The sequence below is a fragment of the Phragmites australis genome, chromosome 10 (assembly GCF_958298935.1).
Source record: "Phragmites australis chromosome 10, lpPhrAust1.1, whole genome shotgun sequence".
Classification (NCBI taxonomy): Eukaryota; Viridiplantae; Streptophyta; class Magnoliopsida; order Poales; family Poaceae; genus Phragmites; species Phragmites australis.
In genome coordinates, this window is record NC_084930.1 from 10703455 (window position 1) to 10727355 (window position 23901).

Genomic DNA, 23901 nt, shown 5'->3' on the forward strand with positions numbered 1-23901 from the left:
AAATGAGGATGCCCTTACGCGCAAACACGTACTCATAGCTGTACGGTAAGAGTACGAATTTCTTGCATTGGTGGTGAAGCAGACACTTCAATAAGTAGGCCTCAGTGAAATTTGGATTCTTCGTTACAAGTTTCTGGTTCACAAGGCCAGGATCGATGGATCCTACTTTCTTATCTAAGTCATGTTCGTATACTTGGATCTTCATTCTACGAAAGAGAGAAGTTAGCTATGTAATTACAAGTTGCAAGATCATATAACGTGAATTATATGCATAAATCACTTACAGAGTCCACGCTCTGACTATAGCCACATCGAGAGCATCTTCCTTTTACAGTTCATACAAGTGCAAGAATTCCAACCAGAAGAAGCCATCCCTGTTGAGAAAATATTCTTCTTTATATCTCACGGGGAATGCCTGAAAACCCTGCCTGGACTGCTCCAAGTATCATTGATGTAATCGACGCATTTGAGTTATAAGGTTTCTTTCTATATCTGGTTTGACTAAAGGTTTGCCCAACTCAAACGGCCATATAACATCCGACTTTGATATATCCACTCCCACAGTGAGTCGTGCTAGTTCTTCTGCTATTAATTAGAAGAACCCAGGAAGTCTGCAATGCTTGGAGCATCCTTAATGATTGGATCTGGTTTGCTCTTGGCCTACATCTTACTAATGCATTCATAGTCAGTCGGCGGCTTACTTGAAGTCGACCCCTTCTGTTTAGCTTTGGCCATTTTCATGAAAAAATTCAAGGCATCTTCAGGCACAACAGGCTTTGGTGGATGTGGTGGAGGATGGAAATGAGACGTGACACTGGCGTCCACAACCTTTTTTGTTTCCTTAGCAGTGAGTGAATAGACATCCTTGGGTTCTGCCAACTTCTTAGATGATGTCGTCTACTTAAATGTTGCAGAACCTAATTTTGTTTTCCGAGCTGATGGTTGGCTTCTTGATGGTGCTGACTTCTTGAGCGATGGACTTCTTCGAGGCGATGGCTGAGGAGGTGGAGTTCTTTTGGGAGATGGCTGAGGAGAGGGAGATCTTTGAGGCGACGATGGCCCGGGGTGTAGTGGAGAGTAGAGAGTCTCGGGAGCTGTCCCTAGTGGAAACACAACGTAGACCTTCTCCCACACGATGAATGTGTGCTCGTTCTCTCCTATAGTGTTCGCCCCTCCTCTGCGGGGTAGTTCACCTCAACATGGCGGTACTAGTCAACTGCCTCATCTACTTCGACCGCGACGTAGCCCTCCGGTATCTAACGTCCGTGCAAATGTTCATGGGAGCCACGGGGATAAGCCACGCTAGAAGCCACCTTGATGGTAATGTTCCAAGCACCAATGTGTAGTTCACACGGTGTCCGTGCTGTGATGAGGTCCACAGGATAAGTGATGGGGTCAACTCCCGAAACTCCCGTGGACGTATAGCTACTCGATGACCACCGGGGCTGGAGCGCACAAACTCAGGAGACATTGCTGACCATTCCTGTTTGCTCACAATGGTGCCTCATTCACACATGAGGGCTTATGATATTTTTTCTTCTGTATGTTCACTCTCCTTTTTTAGCGCTTGTTTAAGCATTTCCATCATCCTAACTTGTTCTGCCTCTCATTCTGCATCTCGCTCTGCTTGGTATCTCTTTCAGCTCTTGTAATTGTCAACTTTGCATGGGAATCCATATTTCCAACCCATCACTCCAACGCCTCGTGTGCGACCATCGTGCTCCTTATTTCTCAGGGCCAAAGTGAGCTCGTCTCTATCCCTGTCTGGCTTGAAAGAGCCTTGTGCAGACTGTTCGTGGGCTTTCGTAAGCTTTTTTGCAAGCGTTTGTGTCACTTACTGGTCTTTGGAGGTCGTAAAGCATAAGCTTCCATAAGACGAGTAAGAAGCACCCCTCCCAAGAAGGAAGCGCATCGATCGATTGCTCCAGCCCTCTGTCTCAGGCGTGACACCTCTCTCTCATAGTTGATCTAGCTTTTGTTGCCACTACCGTTCTTTCCTCACGTACCCATGACTGCCGACTTTGTGGGGTAGAGTTTCTTCTTTGAGTTCACTTTGTTCACTGCACTCAACCTCTGTACTTCTTCCGATGACTTGTACTCCACAAAGGCTTGCCAATGATCTTCCAGTTGCGGTCACTTGCAGAAATCTGGCGTTGTACCTTTCTGCACATATGTTTTGTTCAGTGTGCCCTTCTGGTTCTTAAATGAAAGGCCCATGATCATTAGCGTCTTACGCTTAACTACTTCCATATCTGTCCCTTCAGAAAAGTCGAACTTCTCTAATATCTTGGGCCACAAGATGTCATTCTTGATCGAATCAGGAATCACATGCGGATCGCCTCGTTCACCAGTCCACAATCTGTAGCCGATGGGCACGTGATCCTTAACAGCAATCCCATAGACTGACTTATATAGCCCCAAAACTCTCTCAGGTGCAATTAGCTCCCCTGCTGGAGAGAACTCCGTGATCACAAATCGCCCAGTAGGCATCTTCGAGGGACCTCGGACACGATGTCGCGCCTGGGATTGCTCATTGTCATGACCCCCTGGAGCATCAAGCATCTGCGCATATACGAAAAAACTATTGGAAACTTATACGATAATATGTAGAAGAGATGCATTCATCTAATTATGAATTACCTCATTGACTCCATAGGTGCCTATTTGTTCCAGGTTGAGGTAGTGGCTCAGGCTACCTTCTTCAATGTTTGACGGTGGCACTACATATCCTTCTGGCACCTCGGCCGGATCGGTGGTTGGTAGTGCCATTCCTTCCTGAAAATTCTGCATACGATGATGACGAACGGTTGAGTAGTATACATATAGAGAGCTGAGAAAGGAGGGAGGTAGAGATAAAGCAGACAAGGGAGGGAGAGAGGCTGTCGAAAGAGTGAGATAACCATGAAGGAGTCGATAGATAGAATGTATACACATACAATATTGTAATTAAGTGCGTTAGAACCACATTTAACAAAAAAAAAGTCACATCTAACGTACCAAAATAGGCATAAGGGTACTGACAATTGACACATTATTCTTACAAGTCAGCATTATCTTACATAGCAAAATAATGATGATTGATCCAACAAAGAGTCTACTATTTGATTGATCCGCATCAGATTATGGAGATAATTATATACGACTGCAAGCTCAACTGGGATGGTGAAAAGACGTGCAAGGTGCATATGTAATAACCATTCCAGTCGAGCTTTGCAGGCATATATATGGTAAATAGTTATCTTCTTTCATCATTTGCGACTGCAAAATATGTTTGAGGACCACCCGAATATAAAAATCAAGAAACAAAGTAGTTCATATACACTGAACATGAACATACACATAAGTGCCATAAGTACAGAAGCAAAACCACCTCCCATCAAGCAAGATAATGAACTGAATAGCATATGGATGATTGAATAAAATTGCTCTCAGATAAATATAACAATTGGCCCCAGGACTACGATATTCTGCTCCCTAATTGTCCATTTGACACATCACAAGCTGGGCTAGAAGCTAAGATCACAACTAGATGTAAAACTAAAAAAAATATTCTCTGAAATTGAGCTTTCTTCCTAGATAATGCTGCTGGACATAAAAGCTGACAGGGAGAGGATTACTCTTTGAGAAACAAACACTAACCGAGTAGCAAAATATCATAGTAGTACCAAAGATTTTCCTACTCTTCCAGAATTCAATCAAAACAAGATTAATTGGATCAACAAATACAACAGCTCCTAGTCCAGGAATCAAGCCTAACTGGTAATATACAGACTATCAACAATAAGCACAGGGACTGAACAATGAAATGCACCACTACTATCAGGGCAATCTGTGTCGATCCAACAACAGAGAACAAACAATTTTAACACCTATTTCACTTAGACACCTAGACCAATCTCAGTGTTCCATTTGTTCATCACAGAGCATATCACCAAGCGGTCCAGAGAGCATAAATGAAAGGGAGAAGAAAACCGAAATACTCATAGTGCAATTCCGCTAAATGGAAAATCGATACAGTCAATAAGCACCTCCAAGGCTCCAACACAGCACCTCCACCAACACAGCACCACCACCAATCGATTGCCTGAGCACCAAAGTTCTAAACACCAGAACCGAGCTCACTCGGCTCAATTTCAATTAACTAAACAACCCAATGGTGAAACCAAAACTCAATTACCAAATCAACCATTAACCTCACAGTACCTATCACTTTGCAGCAACCACAAACATCGTGTGGGAGGTGGAGGGAGATGGCGGGCGGTGGAGTACTCACCGCGATGATGTATTGGAGCTCGGGGACGACAGCGACGAGGACAGCCGCGTGGAGGAACGCGGCCTCGGGGACAGGGCGGCGGCATAGAGGCAGGCGACTCTGAGGAAGGCGGTGTTGGGGACTGAGGACGGGGTCAGCGTCGGGGAGGAAGACGACGGCGTTGAGGAGGACAGGGAACGACATCGAGGAGGACGAGAATGGCACCGGGGAGGAGGACAGTGACGGCGGCGGGGAGGAGGACGATGGCGTCAAGGAGGACACGGACAGCGGCCACAGGCTCGTGGACCTCCGGCGGCATGGGCTCCTCGATGTCGGGAGGCGTTTCGGCGAATGGCACAGGGAACGGGAAAAAATTTCTAAATGTCAAAGGGTGCAGGGCGTCGAGCTATTTTATAGATGAGGACTTTCACTCCTAGCTCAATATGACCACCGGCAGTGAAATGGTACCTTCACTGCCAGCTCACTAGGACAACCGGCAGTGAAACTACTTTCACTGCAGGCTCAATAAGTACACTGACAGTGAAAGTAGTTTCACTACCGTCCCAATATATCCACTGGCAGTGAAACACCTTTCATTGCTGGCAGTGCTAGGTGCAAAAAATTTGTTTTAGCTTCGCGCGCGTATGCAAAGACTCGAACCCAAGCCCTACACCAAGTAAGACTGAACAAACCGCTGCACTACTCAGGTGATTTCAATTAAGTTGTACTATCTATATTTATTAACATTAAGTTGACCTAGCATACCTAATATATATATTTTTAAATTTGAACTTGCTAGATACCAAAATTAATTTTTGTATATACCTAAAATCAAAAATCAATATGGTCAATAATAAATATATCTTCCACCATACACTACAAATTGAAGCTTCCATAACAAAAGTGAGGTATAATTGCATCTAAAACAAATTCATACATAGTAATTAATACAATTTAGTTACTTTGTCTTAACAATTCGCCCTTCATTATGATCACGACGTACATAGTGATGTACATGTGAGGATTGTAGTAGACTGTCCGTGAGCTAACACATTCAACTGAGCACACTCTATCTGTTTATGCAACACCTGTCTGCGTAACCAAGTGCCAAAATGATCTCTGAGCTCTCGCACGATCCAAACATCGGACTTCCCTGGATTTTTGGTGCGTAGCATCTTCTGGTGTTCTTCGACATACGGGTCCACTACAACTGATTGTTGCAGAACTGCAAAATGTGCTAGCGTGAATGAAACGGGGTCGTTAGTGCAGAATGCATTTCCACCTATCGTCCCTTTCCCCTGTAGCCTCCCCTTATGGCGAGATACAGGCACACCAATCGATTTGAGATTCATGTAGTCGATGCAGAAATCAATTACCTCCTCGGTTCCTGAGCCCTCGGCCATGCAGCCTTTGGCCAATTTTGGTTACGAACATATTTCTTAAGAACTCCCATGAACCTCTTGAAAGGGTACATCTGATGCAAAAACACGAGGCCAAGAATCTGTATCTCTTTCACAATGTGAACAATGAGATGCACCATGATATCAAAAAACGATGGAGGGAATAACATCTCAAGCTGAGATAGAGTCTCGACCACATCTTTCTGCAGCTTATCTAGCTTGGTTGGATTGATGGCCTTCTGTGATATCGCGTTGAAGAATGAGCACAACTTTATGATTGGGTTTCGGACTTTCGGCAGTAGAATACCTCTAATTGCAATTGGAAGCATCTGTGTCATCATCACATGACAATCATGAGACTTTATGCCAGTTAATTTCAAGTCTTTCATGTTTACTAGTCTCTTTATATTTGCAGAGTAATCGGATGGAACTTTGATTCCATGCAAGCACTTGCACATTGCAATTTTCTCCGCCTTGCTCAGATTGTAGCTCGCAGGGCCAAGATATTTGTTGCCTTCTTCCATCTCTTCGGGATGTGGATCATGTCTGAGTTTCAAATATTTTAGGTCCTTCCGTGCTTAGAGTGTATCCTTTGTTTTGCTAGGTATGTCTAGTAATGTACCAATCAAGCTATCACACACATTCTTCTCAATATGCATGATATCGATTGCGTATCGAACCACCAAATCCATCCAATATGCTAAATCATAAAAGATAGATTTCTTTTTGAACATAGGAGCTCTAAGATTAGATTTCAGAACCGGTGTACTCATGTGTCCCTTTCCAAGGATAACCTTAAGTCTCTTTATCATCTCATATACCTGTCTCCCAGTGCGATGCTTAGGAGGTGATCGAGTCTCAACTTTTCCATCAAAAGCTCTCCTATTGCTGCGGTACAGGTGATCCTTGTGAAGAAATTTATGATGACCTAGGTACACTATTTTTCGGCTGTTCCTCAGCCACAAGCTCTCTGTTTCATCCAAGCAATGCACGCATGCACAGTAGCCTTTGATAGTCTGGCACGATAGGTTGCCAAGGGCTGGCCAATTTTGGATTGTTACGAACAGCATTGAGCGTAGGGTAAAGTTCTCTCGTTTGTATGCATCCCATACCTGCACACCATTGTTCCACAGTATTACAAGATCTTCCATTAATGGTTTCAGGTAGACATCAATATCGCTGCCAGGTTGCCTCGACCCTGGTATCAGCACCGGTATCATAATGTACTTCCGCTTCATACACAACCAAGGAGGAAGGTTGTAGATACATAGAGTCACAAGCCAAGTGCTATGACTACGCTCATGTTGCCGAATAGATTCATCCCATCCGTACTCAACATAAATCTTATATTCGTCACATCTTCTGCAAAGGGCTTCTCCGCTGTGTAGAATCAGCAGGGTGTCTCAGTATTTTATCATCCTTGCGCTCATCGGCGTGCCATCGCATCAGTTCGGCATGCCTTTTGTTCACGAATAAACGCTCCAAATGGGGGACTATAGGAAAATACCACATCACCTTTACGGGACGCCTTTTCTTCTTTCCTTCACCATCGATATCATCATTGTCATGCTTGTACCGTGTTGCACCACAGACAAGACACGCTTGCATATCTGCATGCTCTCCGCGATACAACATGCAACCGTTTGGACATGCATGTATTTTCTGTACTTCCAACCCCAATCGGCACAAAACCTGCTTAGCCTGGTACGTGTTTTCTGGCAGCACATTTTCCTTTGGAAGCAATTTCTTCAAGAACAGTAACAACTCTGTGAAGCTTGTATCAGACCACACATTGCTTGCCTTCAATTGCAGCAGTGAAAGTACGGTACGCAACTTTATGTGCTCCTTCTCGCAGCCTGGGAACAATAGTGTTTTAAAGTCCTCTAACATACACAGGAACTTTTGAAACTCTCTTTCATTGGTGAAATTCCCCTCCCCATCGCACAACATCTGCTCCAGATCATCGACGTCAACGTCGGCCAACATCTCCTCTAGATCATCATCTGCCAACGTATCTCCGTCAGGCGGCATATCGATGTATTCGTCGACCGGCATATCGGTGCACATGTCTTCGTCTTCTCTTTCAATGTATTGCCCTTCATGTATGATCTCATCTTCACCATGCTCGGTCCAACGGGTATAGCCAGGCATAAAGCCCCTTGGCATCAAGTGGAAATGTATCTGCTTAGTGGTGGAGAACTGCTTCTTGTTCTCACAATCGACGTATAGACAGCACATGTATTGAGACTGTGTATTTGACTTGTGCATCGCGGCTTATACCAAGAAACAATCCACACCATTTTTGTACTCTGCGCTCACACGGCTCGCATCGTACATCCATCTTCTATCCATCTACAATTATATCATTATTGTAAATCCAAATTCATAATATCTAGAATATTATGCGATCACCAACAAATAAATTACCTCGTCATCTCTTACCGGCAATTAGCCTGGGTTGGAGGAGCCGCATTTTGCATGCTTTGGCGTCCGCTTCCGATGAGTATATGTTGGTGCCATCCCTAGAAATTTTCTTTATTATTCAACACCTTATCTATGACTCATTAAGGAAACATGAAAAATAAATTCACTCATACATAAATATAATTGTATCTTACTACATACCTAAATATCATGGCAAAATTTTCTAATTCATTAAAAATCAAAATAAATACACTCATACCTAAAGTTTCCATATTAGAAACATGCTAATTAATTAAAATAGAAAAAATATAATTGGAGCTTTCTACATACCTAAATATCATGGCTAATTTTTCTAATTCACTAAAAATCAACCATAAATATGCTCATACCTAAAGTTTCTATATTGAAGCTTGCTAATTAATTAAAATATAAAAAATATAATTGGAGTTTGCTATATACCTTAATATCATGGCTAAATTTTCTAATTCATTAAAAACCAAAAATAAATATGCTCATACATATAGCTAATGTAAATCAATAATAAAGACACTTTTCACCAGAATTGAAGCTTGCATATCATAAATGAGGTATAATTGCATCTACATTGTCTCAAAACATCATGGCCATAAGTTCATCTCCATCATTTCAAAATCTAGAGCAATTTAGCAAATAAAATTCAAATAGAAATGGATTGGAGAGGAAGTTACACACCTTGGAACACCTAGGGTATGAGGATTCCTCAAAATTTTGAAGCCACAAAGATCCTGGTGAGCAAAAATGGCCACCACCGAGCAAGAACAGAGCTTCTCTCTATTGTGCTCGAGCTTGCGGAAGGAGAGAGCGACTTTTATATAGCTGGGACATCACTGCTGGCTCATTTAACCAGCCGGCAGTGATGTTATGCTATCACTGTCGGTCGGTGGATTAAACCGGCAGTGATGAGGGAGCAGAGCATCACTGCCGGCTCAATCCATAGACCGACAGTGATGACTTTTATCACTGTCAGTTCATAAGCCACGATGGCTGATTCTTCCCGCGCGGCTTATGAATCGGCAGTTATGCCCCATCACTGCTGGCCCATTAGGAACCGGCAGTGATGGACCAACATATAAGGCCAGTTCTGTAGTAATATTACATGAATTGTCAGAGAGATACCCTACTGATTAGAGCAGGGGCAAAACCAATATACAACTATATATGAGGGTCAGCTGATCCTATTACTTTGTGTTACTTGTATAAGATGCCAGTTACAAATAACATGTCACACTAGTAAAAGGTAATAACACAAGTGCTCAAGTAAGTCGACCCCGGCGATATCTTTTTCTTGATCCATCCCTGGATCAGCGTTTGGAAATTTTAACCAGGTGCTTAGTATAACCCAGCAATAGGTGAACCAACCGGGGAAGCATATCTTTGTGCACTCTTGATTAATCGTGGGACTTCGATCATGCCCACAAGGGAACAAATCATGATGACTATATTTTAGGATGTGTTTGGTTTGAGGAATCACCTCAACTTAGATGGGATCATCCTATGAATTTTGGTAGGATGACACCATCCCTCATGTTGACGCTAAGTGATGGTGATGGATCAACACATCCCATTCCTCATACCAAATAAGTGGTTAGGTTTCAAGCTCTTAAAATCCTATTGGAATAGGACTAGAAGTCCTAGTGTGTTAAAATCCTATTGGAATAGGACTAGAAGTCCTGGTGGGCTACTATACCAACTCCTACTCCCTTTAGGAGAGAGGGCTTTACGAACTATACTATTATTGCTAATGTTCCTCTTACGTTAACCCGGATCCGGAAACAAAGGCAATTGCAAAATCGCTTGCAACGTTAGTATCGGGTCAATGAAGAAAGAAATTAACGATGAACCATAAAGAAAGTCTAGGAAACTAGAAGTATAGACTAAATGAGTCATTATGAAATGGTGAAAAGCAATGGCTCATATGCCTTTGAAAAAAACTTGAATTCTCATATTATGAATGAATAAATGTTCGGTTACATCTCTGGCAAATGGCATGAATGAATGAATAAAGAATATGTAATTAATCAATGGATTCTAAAAATCCATATAAAGTGATCCTTGAAGGATTCATTAGTTCCTGAAGCAATTAAAATCGCAACATATAGAAATTAAATCCCATACCAAGTATTAACAAGTATAAGGTAGAATATATTCTTGAAGAAATATTAAAAGTCTCAAGAAGAGCATCTTATAGAAGATAATATATCTTGAAGAAAAGAAGACACATATCTATAAAGAATAAGCATATCCTCGAAGGAATAAAGTCAATGAATGATCAATCAACTCCTGAACAACACCACGAGTCCCAGAAGTGAACATAGACCCAAGTGAAAGAATGATGAATCATAAGACCATGAAGGCGCCATAGAAGTACTTAGAAAGTACGTACACCACTTGCTAGCAATAAAATGGTGATATCCTCTGTTACCATAGATGGTAAGAATATTGGTGATAATTGGAAACTAAGTTATCCCCTAAGTGCCAAATCAACACTGATTTATGAATTATTTTATAGTGGTACAAGCCAAATCCTGAAAATTAGTAGAACAAATTAATTGGCTATAACTTTGAATCTAGTAAGGGCAAGTACATTGGTACACGCCAGCCATCTCATAGGTTGTCTCATGCAATGTCAAGCGGGATTTTAGATTATGTGGAGGAGAGAGAGCGAGGTGAGAGAAATAAGTGGTTGTTTTGTGAAGCAATGCTCTCATAAGCTAAAATTTAGAACTACAAGACTACTCCCATACCATTATATGAGTTGTCATTGCTATACAACTCGTAATATTCATTTTTTACATGCACAAATTATGGATCTGTGGAATTACTATGAGACGACTGAAAAGACAACACATTTGTAGAGGTTATCTATTAAATTATTTCAACCCTACGTGCCAATGCATGAGGTGACCTATAAGATGTCAACAATGTACTTGCCCTTAGAGAGAGTTACAAGTATTCCATATACAATATTTAGAATTGATATATTATTTCCCGTAGATGTACATCATTGTAACTTATTTACCCATATTATTCTATGTAAGAATTAATCCTTTGTAAGGATGAATTTTATTTGTATTGCACAACCAACTATATAAGTGGTCATTTGTGCTTGAAGCACATTGCTCCAATTACTCTTATCACAATCCATAGAAGAATTATAAATTAAGTCTACAAAAGACTAAGAAATGTGGTAATTGCATACCATTTCTTATGCACATTTATGGGAAAAAAACATGATTAAGACATTTGTAACAATGAAGTTCAAAGGACATCGTTATGAGGGGAGCATATATATTGAACTTTGATCAATCATATTCTATATTTGAAATCTATAGGACTGAGAACAGCAACTAGAGGGGGTGAATAGGTATTTTACCAAATTCTTTTGAATCAGATGATCATCTCCTTTTGTTTCACCCAACACACCTCAAAAACTGAAGCGAAAGAAAAATCTAGAAATAAGCAAGTTGCAATAAAAAATGCAAATGAAATCATGGCTCTCATGGTTGTATATGAACCCTAGGTTCCATTGAAACCAATTCCACAAGTCATAACCACAAAACATTGCAACTTGAAGGAAAAAACACTTTGATCCAAAAAGAATAGACATCGGAGGAAGAAACTCTCCAAGTTTATTATTTAGAGGCAAGAGAATTCAATACCCAAATGTGTACGTTTGTACATGAATTTTATGCCTCTAGCAACAAGAAATAATGACTCCAACAAAGTGAAAATTTTCAGCATAAGCACAACAACGAAAATCACAACTGGAAACCGTAAAACTTGCAAACTTGTAGGGGAACCAATAGATGAAAACTAGAAAAAGGTGAATACAAACATGAGAAAAAAAAACTAAACTTTATTACTTCCAAAAGTTAGCCCTATTTTAGGCAGATTACAAAGAATTTTCCTCACAAATCTCTCACCTAATACATAGGCTAAGCACTCATCTTCATCTCCTCTAAAATCCTAGCACAAGGCTCTCATATGGATAGCTCAAGGGGCTCAATTGATTGGTTCAACCTCTCCTATACTGTACCCCTCTATTTATAGGCCTAGATTCTTTGACCTCTAAGTTTCCTAACTTTTTCCCAAAATACCTTTATCTTGTAGTACATTCCTACCTACCATCGAGTGTATTTTGGTCTATTTTCTCCTCCATCCATTAGATGGCCGTGGTATCTTCATGACTTAATTTTGTCTCAACACAAGCTTCGCGATGATACTACGTGCACTCCATCCTTCCACGATTATGAGGCTAAATCGCAAAACCGTCATGCATGCTTCTCAAAGCATGACTTGTTTTGACCCTAAGCAAGCATCCCAATATTGACACGTGTATTTCATCTTGCGATCTTGACCGTCGGCAAGTCTCTTCCTCTCCCAATCCCTCGGGCTGCCTTGTCACTTGCATCGGTATCCCCTTCGCTTGACTTTGTCAACACTTCATCCTTCTTTCCAAGCTTTGCTTGGCTTCCATGTGCACAGATAGGATCACCCTTGACTCTGCCCAGCCTCCTCGATTGTCTGGCACCAAGCACTCCACTTGGCCCCAATCTTCCCTTCGTCGGTTGCCAAGTTGCATCCATCACCTACACAACTTTAGATAAACAAACACATGTCTCCAATTCCATTATAAATTAGTCTATAATCAAAATCCTCAATTAAAGCACATCTCAGAGAAATTGTGAACACCGAAATGTCCGGCGTGCACACCTCCTGAACGCCGGACCATCCGGCGTGTGCAAACCAGCAACTTCTGCAACCTCTCTGTACTAAATGCCTTGGCGTATTCTCCAACATGCACACTTTAGATCACCGGACCATCCGGCGTATGTAACTCCTCCGGACCATCAATCTTGCAACCTCTTTGCAAGAATTGCTCTGGCGTTCAATACTTTCATCGCCAGATCATCTGGTGTTCAAAGCTTGATTTCCTTCAAAAACTTCTTCTCTGCAAGAATTAGTCTAGCGTTTACAAGGGTACATCGTTGAACCATCCGATGTACTGATCTTCTGAGCTTCACCTCCTGGAACAATTTGGCATGCTTAATACCTCATCGCTGAACCATCCAGCATGCATAACCTTTTCTGCGCCGGATATTCTGACGTGTGTGAATTTCTTGGGATAGAGACAAAACTTCCAACTCCATTTCTTTCCAACTTTGGTTAGTCATGATTATCATTGCAGTACATATACTTGATCAAGCAACCAAAATCATCAAACTAAAACAACACACTTGTCAATCACTCATCATAAATAAATCAAGGCACATTTCAACTTAGTTTTTTAATCTCCCCTTTGATTAGTGCATTGACAACCCTTAAAGCACAAAGAAATTGGTTTGAAGAATGCATAAGAAGCTTATCAAAGTGACCAAAAACTCGAGAAGGAACAAAAAATGTCACTCGGCATAAGAAGATTGTAAAAAGCATGAAGAGAAGAGAAGCAAGCCAAAGACACAATAAAAACTCAATAAAAGCACAAAAGCTCCCCCTTGATGAATGCACATGTATCATTAAACATGTTTTCTCCACATTTTTATTTATGCAAGATTCTTTGTGGATTATAACATGTTTTCTCCCCCTTTAGCAATGCAAACATCAAGGACAAAAAACATTGTGTAATGCATGACATGAAATCCTAATGAGCTTTCACAAGTATACCATAAAGCATTTGCAAATGCTAAAAATGTCAAATGGCTATGAACAGTAGAATGTGTAGCACAAAGGCTCAAAAAGATACAGTGTCATAAAAATATGAAGCTATACAAGCTAAACTGAATAATTATTGTCGCATTTCAGTTCACATAGCTAAATCATATTAAAAGTAACCACCACATAAGCATTAACTCGTGCCGAGGCAATACAAGTATTAAGAACTAACTAATTTCAATCTCAAACTAGGCAAACAAGCATTCATGATAATAGGATTTACAAACGCTCACATATAAAACCAAGATTTAGTTAGATCAAAAGATTAAAAGATGTAACAATGAGGCACATTCCTTTGTTCTTCTTTTATCCTCAAGTTGTCTCTTATCCAAGCAAAATATCGCGCGAATGGGTATGGCAAATACCTCGAGGCTTCAAGGCAACCGTATTAGATTATATTTTAGCACAAGAAACTTGATTTCTCAATATTATTCAAATTTACATAAATTATCAAGTTTTCACATGATCAAGTCAAGTAGTGCCTTTGCGACATAAGGAACACATATTTCCCCAAGGTTCTATTATGAGCTAAACATTTGATAAAGACAAAAAAATATAGTGCAATATTCTCCAATTCACTATCTTGAACCAAGAAACCTAGAATAAGATATTCATTAAACTAGTCTTAACACAAGCATTGACTATGCCAAAACAATTACGAATATGGTGATCAAGAATGTAGCATTTCGTAGTCTACATGATTCATAAAATTACCAAATTTCATCTTTAGAAAAGCTAGCTTGCTTGAAATATTTCATATCAAAGTATAAAGTGGAGCCTAAAATTAAAAGTTTGCTCCGCATAACTACTCAACTCATTCTAAATTCAAATCTAGTAAGAAAAAATATTAAATACATACAAGTCAAAGCTCAACTATTATGATTATCTTACCAGATGAGATGCAATGCAGATATAATAAAAGAAAGATAGAGTATATACATATGCAACTTCCCCTCACACAATAATATAGGGATGATATACTCCAAGCTCTCCCCTCAAATAGGTAAATCTGGTTACATCAAGAGGTTTGATGAAGATATCGGCTAGCTAATGTTGGGTATCTATGTAGCTCAACTCAATGTTTTCCTTCTCATTGTGATCTCTCAAGAAGTAGAATCTCACATCTATGTGTTTGGTTTTGGAGTGTTTAACTAGATTATTGGCTAAGCGTATGTCACTGGTGTTGTCACATAAAAGTGGCACACTCTTGAAATCCAACCTAAAATCCCTCAAGGTAGCAACCATCCATAAAATCTGAGAATAACAGCTAGCGGCAACAACATATTCAGCTTCAGCAGTTGACTATGCAACACTAGACTGTTTGCGAAAAGACCAACAAATAAGAGAGGTACCAAAAAATGACAAGTACCAAAGGTATTCTTCCTATCAATTCTACAACCAGCAAAATTCACATCCGAAAAACCTCAAAGAGAGAGAAGAAGATGCAGAAAATCAAAGACCATACTCATGGGTGTGTTTGAGATGCCTCAATATGCACTTCACCGCTTGGCGGTGAGAAGTCCTTTGTGATGCTTGGAAGCAGGTACATAAACAGACAGCGAAGTGAATGTTGGGTCTTATAACCATTAGGTACAGGAGAGCCAATCGTGCTCATGTACTCCCGCTGGTCTACCTCCTCACCATCTTTATCTAGATCAAGCACGGTGGATGTAGCCATCGGTGTTGCCAAGGGATTTGCGTCGCTCATGTCGAACTTCTTCAATAAGTACTTGGTGTACTTCATCTAGTATACGAATATACCTTCTTCCATTGCTTGATATAAAGCCCAAGAAAGAAGTTGAGCTCGCCTATCATTAACATCTCAAACTCTCTGCTTATAGTTTTGTAAACTTGGCCACAAGTGCATGAGAAGATCCACTAAAAATGATATCATCCATGTATATCTGAACAAGAAGGAAATCATTGTCATGCCTAAAAGTTAAAGAAAATCCACCGACCCCACATACACATGCTCTAGCAAGAAAGACTTAAACCTATCATACAAATTTCTTAAGCCCATACAAAGTTTTCTGAAGCTTGTATACTCTATATGAGTATTTGGGGTGTTTGAATCTAGAGGTTGCTTTTTCTTCTATGAAACTATTTAGGAAAACACTTTTGATATCTATTTGATACAACTTGAACCCTTGAGATGCCGCAAATGCAAGAAGAATCCTAATAGCTTCTAGTCTAGCTGCCGGAGCAAAGGTCTCTCCAAAATCTATGCCCTCTACTTGAGTGAAACATTAAGTGACAAGTCTAACCTTGTTTCTCACTATAGACCCATCCTCCCCCTGTTTGTTCTTGAAGACCCATATGGTGCTTATGGTCTGAATGTTAGGGGGTGGCTCTACAAGGACCCAAACTTAGTTTCTCTTAAAGTTTTCTAGTTCTTCATGCATTGCATTGACCCAATTTGAATCAGATAAAGTATTTCTAACATCATGGGGCTCAAAAGAAGCAACAAATGTAGAATTAATGAAATGGGCCTAATGAGCATATTTGGACCTCGTTACCCTTTCAATACTATTGTCGATCATCATCTGTGGAGGGTGTCGACGTTGGACATGTTGAGGAGCTTCGCGCTGCAAGATGATCTCCTCCTCAAACATTGCTGGTGCAAGCTCGAAAACAGCTGAAGTGGAAGTAAATGCTGCAGGACCATATGTCGATGCAGAAGAGATAGGAACCATCTCGGAAGTAAGTGTGGTATTAGAAAGTAGTGGACCATCCTCGTCATCCCCGAGAGCTGAAAGGTCACCATCCACAAAGATGCTTTTGCTCATTTTCTGATCACCTGCACACTCAAGAACAGGGCTAGCATAAGAGATTGATTTATCAAAGTCACATCACAAAACTCTATGATGGTGTTAGTGTCAAGATTAAGAACCCTGTAAGAATGAGCATGAAGTGAATACCACAAGAAAATACCATCAGAAAGATAAGACTCGAACTTGTCAAGATTGTCACGCTTTAAGATGAAGCATCGACAACTAAAAACTCTCAAATATGAAACATTCGCTTCCTACCAAAGCATAACTCATAAGAAGTCAAATTCAAAATCGAGCGCAAGAAAATTTGATTGGAGATATAGCAAATTGTGCTAATAGCCTCAGCTCAAAACTTTCTAGGAGTCATATACTTATCGAGCATCGTTCTAACCATCTCCACCGAAGTCCGATTCTTCCTCTCAACCACGTCATTCTACTAAGAAACACGTGGGGCAAAAAATTGATGTTTAATGTCATGTTTAAGATAGAAAGCATCAAAAAGATCATTCTTAAACTTGGTATCATTATCAATGTGAATTGCTTTCAATGTATCAGAAAATTGGTGCTAATACTTCCCCGTAGCTACTGCTAGTATTGAAAGAGTATTTTCCTCATGAATAATGTGAAGAACAAGTTAAGAAATAGGATGGAGGATTAATACTTGAATGATTGTTTGATCATATTTATTGAGCGTGAGTTCTTTTTGTAAGTTAAGGATAATGATATTATCGACCGCTTTCAAACTATGAAGGAACGAAAAGTTAAAATTAAATTGTAATTTTCATTAAATATCTCTTTTTTATGGATATCTTTAGTTTGAACAATATGTATTTTTAATTTATGCTATTTTGAACGTTTCATATTTTTTGACTGGACTTTTTTTTTTGGCTTAGAAATACTTAATTGCCGATTCTTGGCTCCGCAACTACTTTAGTAGAGAGGCTTTACGAACTATATATGCAAAAGAAGACACCTGATTCTGACCGGAATTATAGATTAAATAAAGTAGAGAAATCTCTACTATACATTAGGTCTTGTTCTTATGTATTACTTTGAGTTGTTTTGGAGGAGCTACATCACCATTGTATTCCTCAAATCAAAGACCATGTTACTGTTCCATTTGGGACAGATTCTGATGGAAAAAAGCAAGCAAACACTGCCAAACTGCGTGCTTTTCTGCCTATTCTCGCGAACTCGTTTCTCCCATGCTGGTATATACCTCATTTTACCGATAATCAGGGATTAGAATTTCGTTGAAATTAAAATTTCATAAATTTTGAGAATTTTATATAAAAACAAAATATCTAATTTTAGAACTTTCTTTCACTGACCTAAGACCCATAAAACAGAATAAAAATGATTAAATTTTGATGAAATTTTATAAAGTTTGATCTTTTAGCTGGTGAAGGAAAAAAATGTAAATTGAAATCCCCGCCGACAACGCGGATGCTCTTTTTTCGTATAAAGCGAGCACCGCCCTCTCCCCTCCACCCCTCCGGCTCCACTCCGCACCCCATTCGGCCGTTCCCTCTCCACGCGCGACACTAGCACAGGGCACCCGAGTCCGTCTCCGATGGAATCTCTGGTGGCGGCGCTCCCCGCGGGCGGCGCGGTGGCGGTGGCGGTGGCGGCCGTCGGCGGGCTGGTCGCGGCCGCCGCTCTCGCGGAGAGGACCGGCCTCGTCGGGCCCAAGAACAGCCTCAACGCGCCCCCAGGTCAGGTGACGGGTCGCGCCCTGCTCTTGATCCTCGTGTTTCTTTCAGGCGCGATCGGCGCAAGCTAATTTGGTCACTAGCTCCAGTTTCTTTTTCCTGATTTTCCCTGGGTCGAAGGATAAAGAGTGGAGAAACTGTTTCAGCGTTTCACATTATCACGCTCCTTCATTGATTTTTTTATGTTTGTTGGGTTGAGGGTGGCGAAGAGAGCTTTTGTTCATAGGAATGTATTCTTCTTGTATTTCCGAGTGTGATTTCTAATTCTGGAGAAAAAAAAATTAGGATTTTGATGTGGTTTGGTGTGCAGGGTACTGGACCACGACCGAATCACACCATTTTGGGCGTGCCAGAGAATAGTTTATGATAGAGCTGTACTGATTTATGCCTAATTCTGCTGTCAGCCTCTGTCCATTGGTGCGCATGTATATTTATTGACAATTAGACATGCTGCAGAACATGCCAAGTTGTTAACAAAAGAAAAGCCTCCAAATGTTTGTGTCTGATGTTAACGAAAGATGTGGGATATGGATAGCTCCATTTCCCTACAAATTTCCCTTGGTCCTCATGGAGGGGTACTGAGCACTATGGTGCGTACTTTCACAAGGAAAGTGCTTTCTAAGATCTCTCATTTTAAGCAGTTGCCAGATCTGAACAATCACCCTTTCGACCAAAAGTAAATAGAAGGCTAACGCAAGTGTCGTAGTCACGGTCAGGAATAATTTCATTTTATCCTTTTTCAAAGAGAAAACTTAGTTATTTGAGCAAGATATATGCAGGAATAAAATTCTAAAAGTGCATGTGACACTGCACATGGAAGTCTCAAGACTGCCGACTGCTTGCATGATTTTCCGGGAGAAAAATAGATCACTTGACTCGTTTCTGTCAGTAGATTTTCTCCGCTGATAGGAACCATTTTTCTTTAAATAAAGTTGGTGGAAGGTCGGAGCTATAAACCTGCTCAACAAGATTATAATTGTTCCTTATCTATTCTGCAATAATGCAGCGAGTTCAGTGGATATATTCTTTCCACTACAACAACCCGTTGTATGCTCTTTATCATTTGTGCAGCTTTCTTTCAGTCCTATGGTCCTCCTGACATTTCAGTACCTTATCAAATGCTACATCATGACACCATTTTAGATAAGTTGGAAGGTAAGTTCTATAGGATGATGATTTGACCTGTGTTGTTGTATCGCGTATTGGTGCCGAATGTTGGTCAACTAAAAGGTGACATGTCCCACAATTAAGTGTAGCAGATAGCCTCTTTTCGAAAAAACCTTGATTTTTCATGCGTATGTTGCGGTGAATTTGTGGTCATACAAGAAAGGATTGGATTAGAAATAATGATATACATGATATGGCAGGGGTAACGCCAATCGAAGAAAAGCTTTCAACATCGGTTAAGATGATTTAAACATATTTAACGGAGGCCTCCAAAGTCACATGTGCATAACGGGATACTGAGGCACGCTAATAACGTGAAGAGAGGTGGGGTCGACCAAACCTAACATGGGAGGAGTCTATAAAGAGAGATTTGAAGGAATGGAATATCCCTAAAGAACTATCAATAGATAGAAGCACGTGTAAGTTAATAATCCACGTATTAGAACTATAACTAATGCATCAGTCTCCTTGTACCGTTATTACTAGTACATTATTGTTTTTTCATTATCTTTTTAGTTGGATATTATGAGTTTCATCTCTAGCCTTACCCCATCTTGCTTGGGACAAAGGTTGTTGTTGTTGTTGTTGTAGTAGTAGTAGTAGTAGTAGTAGTTATCTTTCCTGGTTTTATTGCAGCTTTATGTTTCAATTTATGCACTTTCTAGGAGCTGATATTTCCTTGTAGTATATGATAAGTAGATAGCATTACCAAAATCCATAAATATTCAGGAATACATAAATATTTTATAAAAAACAGTTTTGGGCAAGCATGTGCTAATTGCCACATAGTAACACAATAACAAATATGTAATTTAATTTATTGAGTAACTGCCAAGAAACTCACAGAACCAGCAGTTTTGTTGGCAACAATAATTTCTTAGATTCACGCCGACCTGTTTGTGAGATGCATTGTTTAAGTGATCACTGGCTATTACCACCTCTTTCCTTTTGATATTATGTGCTTATTTGAGTTTGAAAAATCCATCTTCTCCATGCTCCAGCTATAGTTATTTTGGCATAGTTTCGATTAGTGGTTCTTGAAAACACACACACACACACACACACACAGGGTAACTGATGTGAGTTCGGTTGGAATACAACAACCGGGATTGGATACAATCCGGTAAAGAAGAAAGCTAGACTATCTATACAGACTTTATGTACAAACAAAATTTTTATCTCTAATAGTTCTATGGTCAAAAGATGTAACATGCAACTTATAGTTGTTTTTCTCACTGTCTGCACATGACCTGGTGCATGTCTGACCCAAAGTTTAGTTTCCAAGTTTATTATTTGCATGAATCTATGTTCTTATCATATACTACAGCTACATTACCAAACGGCATATTTCGAATTATTAATCTAATTCAGTCAAAAAAAACTAAAGCTTCAAGTGATTTTATTTTCTTTTCATGCAGCTGTTCCTGGTTTTCCTCTTATTGGGAATCTTCATCAGTTGAAAGAAAAGAAGCCCCACCAGACCTTTGCAAAATGGGCTGAAATTTATGGGCCAATATATACTATAAGGACAGGTGCTACTTCTGTAGTTGTGCTCAATTCAACACAAGTAGCCAAGGAGGTAAGCTGCAAGTGTGTTTTTTCATATCTTTGTGAGTTGCAACTGTACTATATTTTTCTATACTTCGAGGTAAGTGTGACAATTAGGACCTCTTACCATGATTTAGCATTACTAACTCTGCATTTTCAATGTTTGCTCGTCTAGTGTTTAGCTTAGTAATTTTCCTTTTGAATGGTGATCTCGTAAGTCAATTATTGATCTGAAAGTTCTTTTCACATTGTAAAATGGTATTTTTAAAGCTGATTCGATGTTATTGTTGCTACTCTTTCTCGCGATGGAGATAAATCAGGATATTCAGTGAGACTTGAAACGCCCCCTTTTTTAAAAGGAAAAAAAAATACTGCCCGGATAAAAGTTAAACTAAAATTTAGTCTGGACTCTGGATTAATGATTCTCGATTCTATGCTGACATTACTTCTTAGGTCATGTATGGTAACATACTAACATTACTTCTTCAAAATGATTATGGGCTGTGATGCAAAACTCAAGGACTGAGATGCTGTAGAAATGTCTCACATTTGGCCAAAAATAATAAGACACATGTTCTGTCCTGTCTTTTCCAGGCAATGATTGCAAAATTCTCATCCATATCTACTCGAAAGCTATCTAAAGCATTGTCAGTGCTCACTCGTGACAAAACTATGGTCGCCACAAGCGACTATGGTGACTTCCACAAAATGGTCAAGCGATATGTTATGACGAGCATGCTGGGTACTTCTGGCCAGGTAGGTTACAACGATTTTAATGTCATACAATTTGTATATGTGTTCGTGATTCTTGAGTGCCAATCACAATTCAATCAACTGAAGTCTTAAAATGCCGGGATTGCACAAATTTCAGAAACAATTTCAGGACACAAGAAAAATGATGGTTGATAACATGTTAAGCACTTTTCATGCATTGGTGGCTGATGACCCAAACGCTCCACTGAATTTCCGGGAAGTTTTCAAGAATGAGCTATTCCGCCTGTCCTTGATTCAGGTAAGTCTACATTTAATGTGTTTATTATAATACTTCATAATTGTTAGTAGTGTTCACATGTACGTTGGTTAAGAACTTCAAATAGGTCTTCTGTATAGGCATTGGAATGCAAAAATTATTTCTTTTCTTATCTTTCTAAATTGATAATGCATGCTGCACTTTCAGGGTTTAGGAGAGGATGTGAGTTCAGTCTACGTGGAAGAGTTTGGGAAGGTTATATCAAAAGAGGAAATCTACCAGGCCACTGTGGTTGACATGATGATGTGTGCCATTGAGGTCGACTGGAGGGACTTCTTCCCATACCTCCGTTGGATACCAAATAGGAGCTTTGAAACAAGATTACTGACTACAGAAGCTAGGAGAACTGCAGTGACACGAGCCTTGATCAATGAGCAAAAGAAAAGAATTGCACGTGGAGAGGTAACACAAAGGCATACTTCGACAGTTTTGTTCGGAGAGAAAACAGAAAGATTAATCTTGAGTTCTTAAATCAATAGACTTCAACGCAGGCTAGGATATCCTATCTGGACTTCCTGTTAGCGGAGAATACACTTACCGATGAACAATTGCTAATGCTGGTGTGGGAGGCAGTCATAGAAGCTGCAGATACTACTTTGGTCACGACTGAGTGGGCCATGTATGAGCTTGCGAAGCACCCAGAAAAACAGGTAAGGGCTGAAACTCGTTTTCCAGTTTTAAGAAAAATCAGTAAGTACTCATACTACTTTGAGCAAGACTGTTAACCGCATTTATTTTGCACATCAGGATTGCCTTTACCAGGAAATCCAAGAGGTCTGCGGCAATGAGACAGTCACCGAGGATCACCTGCCACGGTTGGTTTACTTGAACGCGGTGTTCCACGAGACCCTGAGGTTCCATTCCCCAGTTCCACTGGTGCCTCCAAGATTTGTCCATGAGAATACCACCTTGGGTGGTTATGACGTTCCAGCCGGCACAGAGGTAAGCACAACGTACAATGACAGCAATCTACATGTTGCATACTAGTTCATCATATAATTTTAACCGTCTATAGTGGAGTTCTAAGGCATTGGTAATTATGCTAGATGATCATCAACCTGTACGGATGCAACATGAACAAGAACGATTGGGACGAGCCTGAGAAATGGAAGCCAGAGAGGTTTCTGGATGGAAGGTTTGAAGCTGCAGACATGTACAAGACCATGGCTTTCGGCGCAGGAAGGAGGGCTTGTGCTGGCAGCTTGCAGGCACTGAACATCTCGTGCACGTCCATCGCGAGGTTCGTGCAAGAGTTCACCTGGAGGCTCAAGGAAGGCGATGAGGATAAGGTCGACACCATCCAGCTCACAAGCTACAAGCTTCAACCGCTGCATGTGTACCTCACACCGAGAGGGAGGAAATGAACTGCAGTTATCGACAGGTTGCTGTACTTTTTTCAGTAGTGTGCTGTTTCTTGTGTATGAAACTTTTGGGATAAACGCTCTATGCTATGGTAGCTTTTTGTGTATGTGCAAATGGTTTAATAATAAGAACTCTATATTTTGTCTACTTGGACACAAACTTTCAGCATAATACTAGTGAATATCGATTAATATGTAGGTCACGTTACCCAGATGTTTACTTGGTTCCATGATCGATATATGCGGTAGCAATTTTGTATGATCTTAACATTTGATGCAAGATTAATTGGTTGTCTAAAATGCAACTGGGATTAACACTGTGCATGTATGATTCAGATGTTCACTTGTTCCATTGATTAACACATATCGATGTTCCATTGGGCCTTGCAAGATAACAAGCTAAGCACCTGCATCCAAAGTTCCTAACTGAATTACTGAAGAAAATAGAGCCCAGGCCCAGTATAGTCCAAATCGCGTGCACTGCT

General features: G+C 40.3%; 1 protein-coding gene across 2 annotated transcripts; it reads left to right on the forward strand.

The window, feature by feature from the left end:
* Positions 1 to 18099: 18099 nt before the first annotated feature.
* On the forward strand, positions 18100 to 23576 carry LOC133883557 (ent-kaurene oxidase 2). Of its 2 annotated transcripts, none has more exons than XM_062322908.1 (8): positions 18100 to 18361; positions 20896 to 21056; positions 21620 to 21781; positions 21897 to 22037; positions 22203 to 22457; positions 22547 to 22705; positions 22803 to 22997; positions 23102 to 23576. In XM_062322908.1, exons 1-8 carry the CDS (start codon positions 18172 to 18174, stop codon positions 23417 to 23419), a joined length of 1581 nt encoding a protein of 526 aa, XP_062178892.1. In that variant the 5' UTR covers positions 18100 to 18171; the 3' UTR covers positions 23420 to 23576. The 2 variants fall into 2 exon arrangements, with proteins under 2 accessions (XP_062178892.1, XP_062178893.1); XM_062322909.1 differs by having other exon boundaries at positions 18100 to 18313.
* The last annotated feature ends 325 nt before the right edge of the window (positions 23577 to 23901 follow it).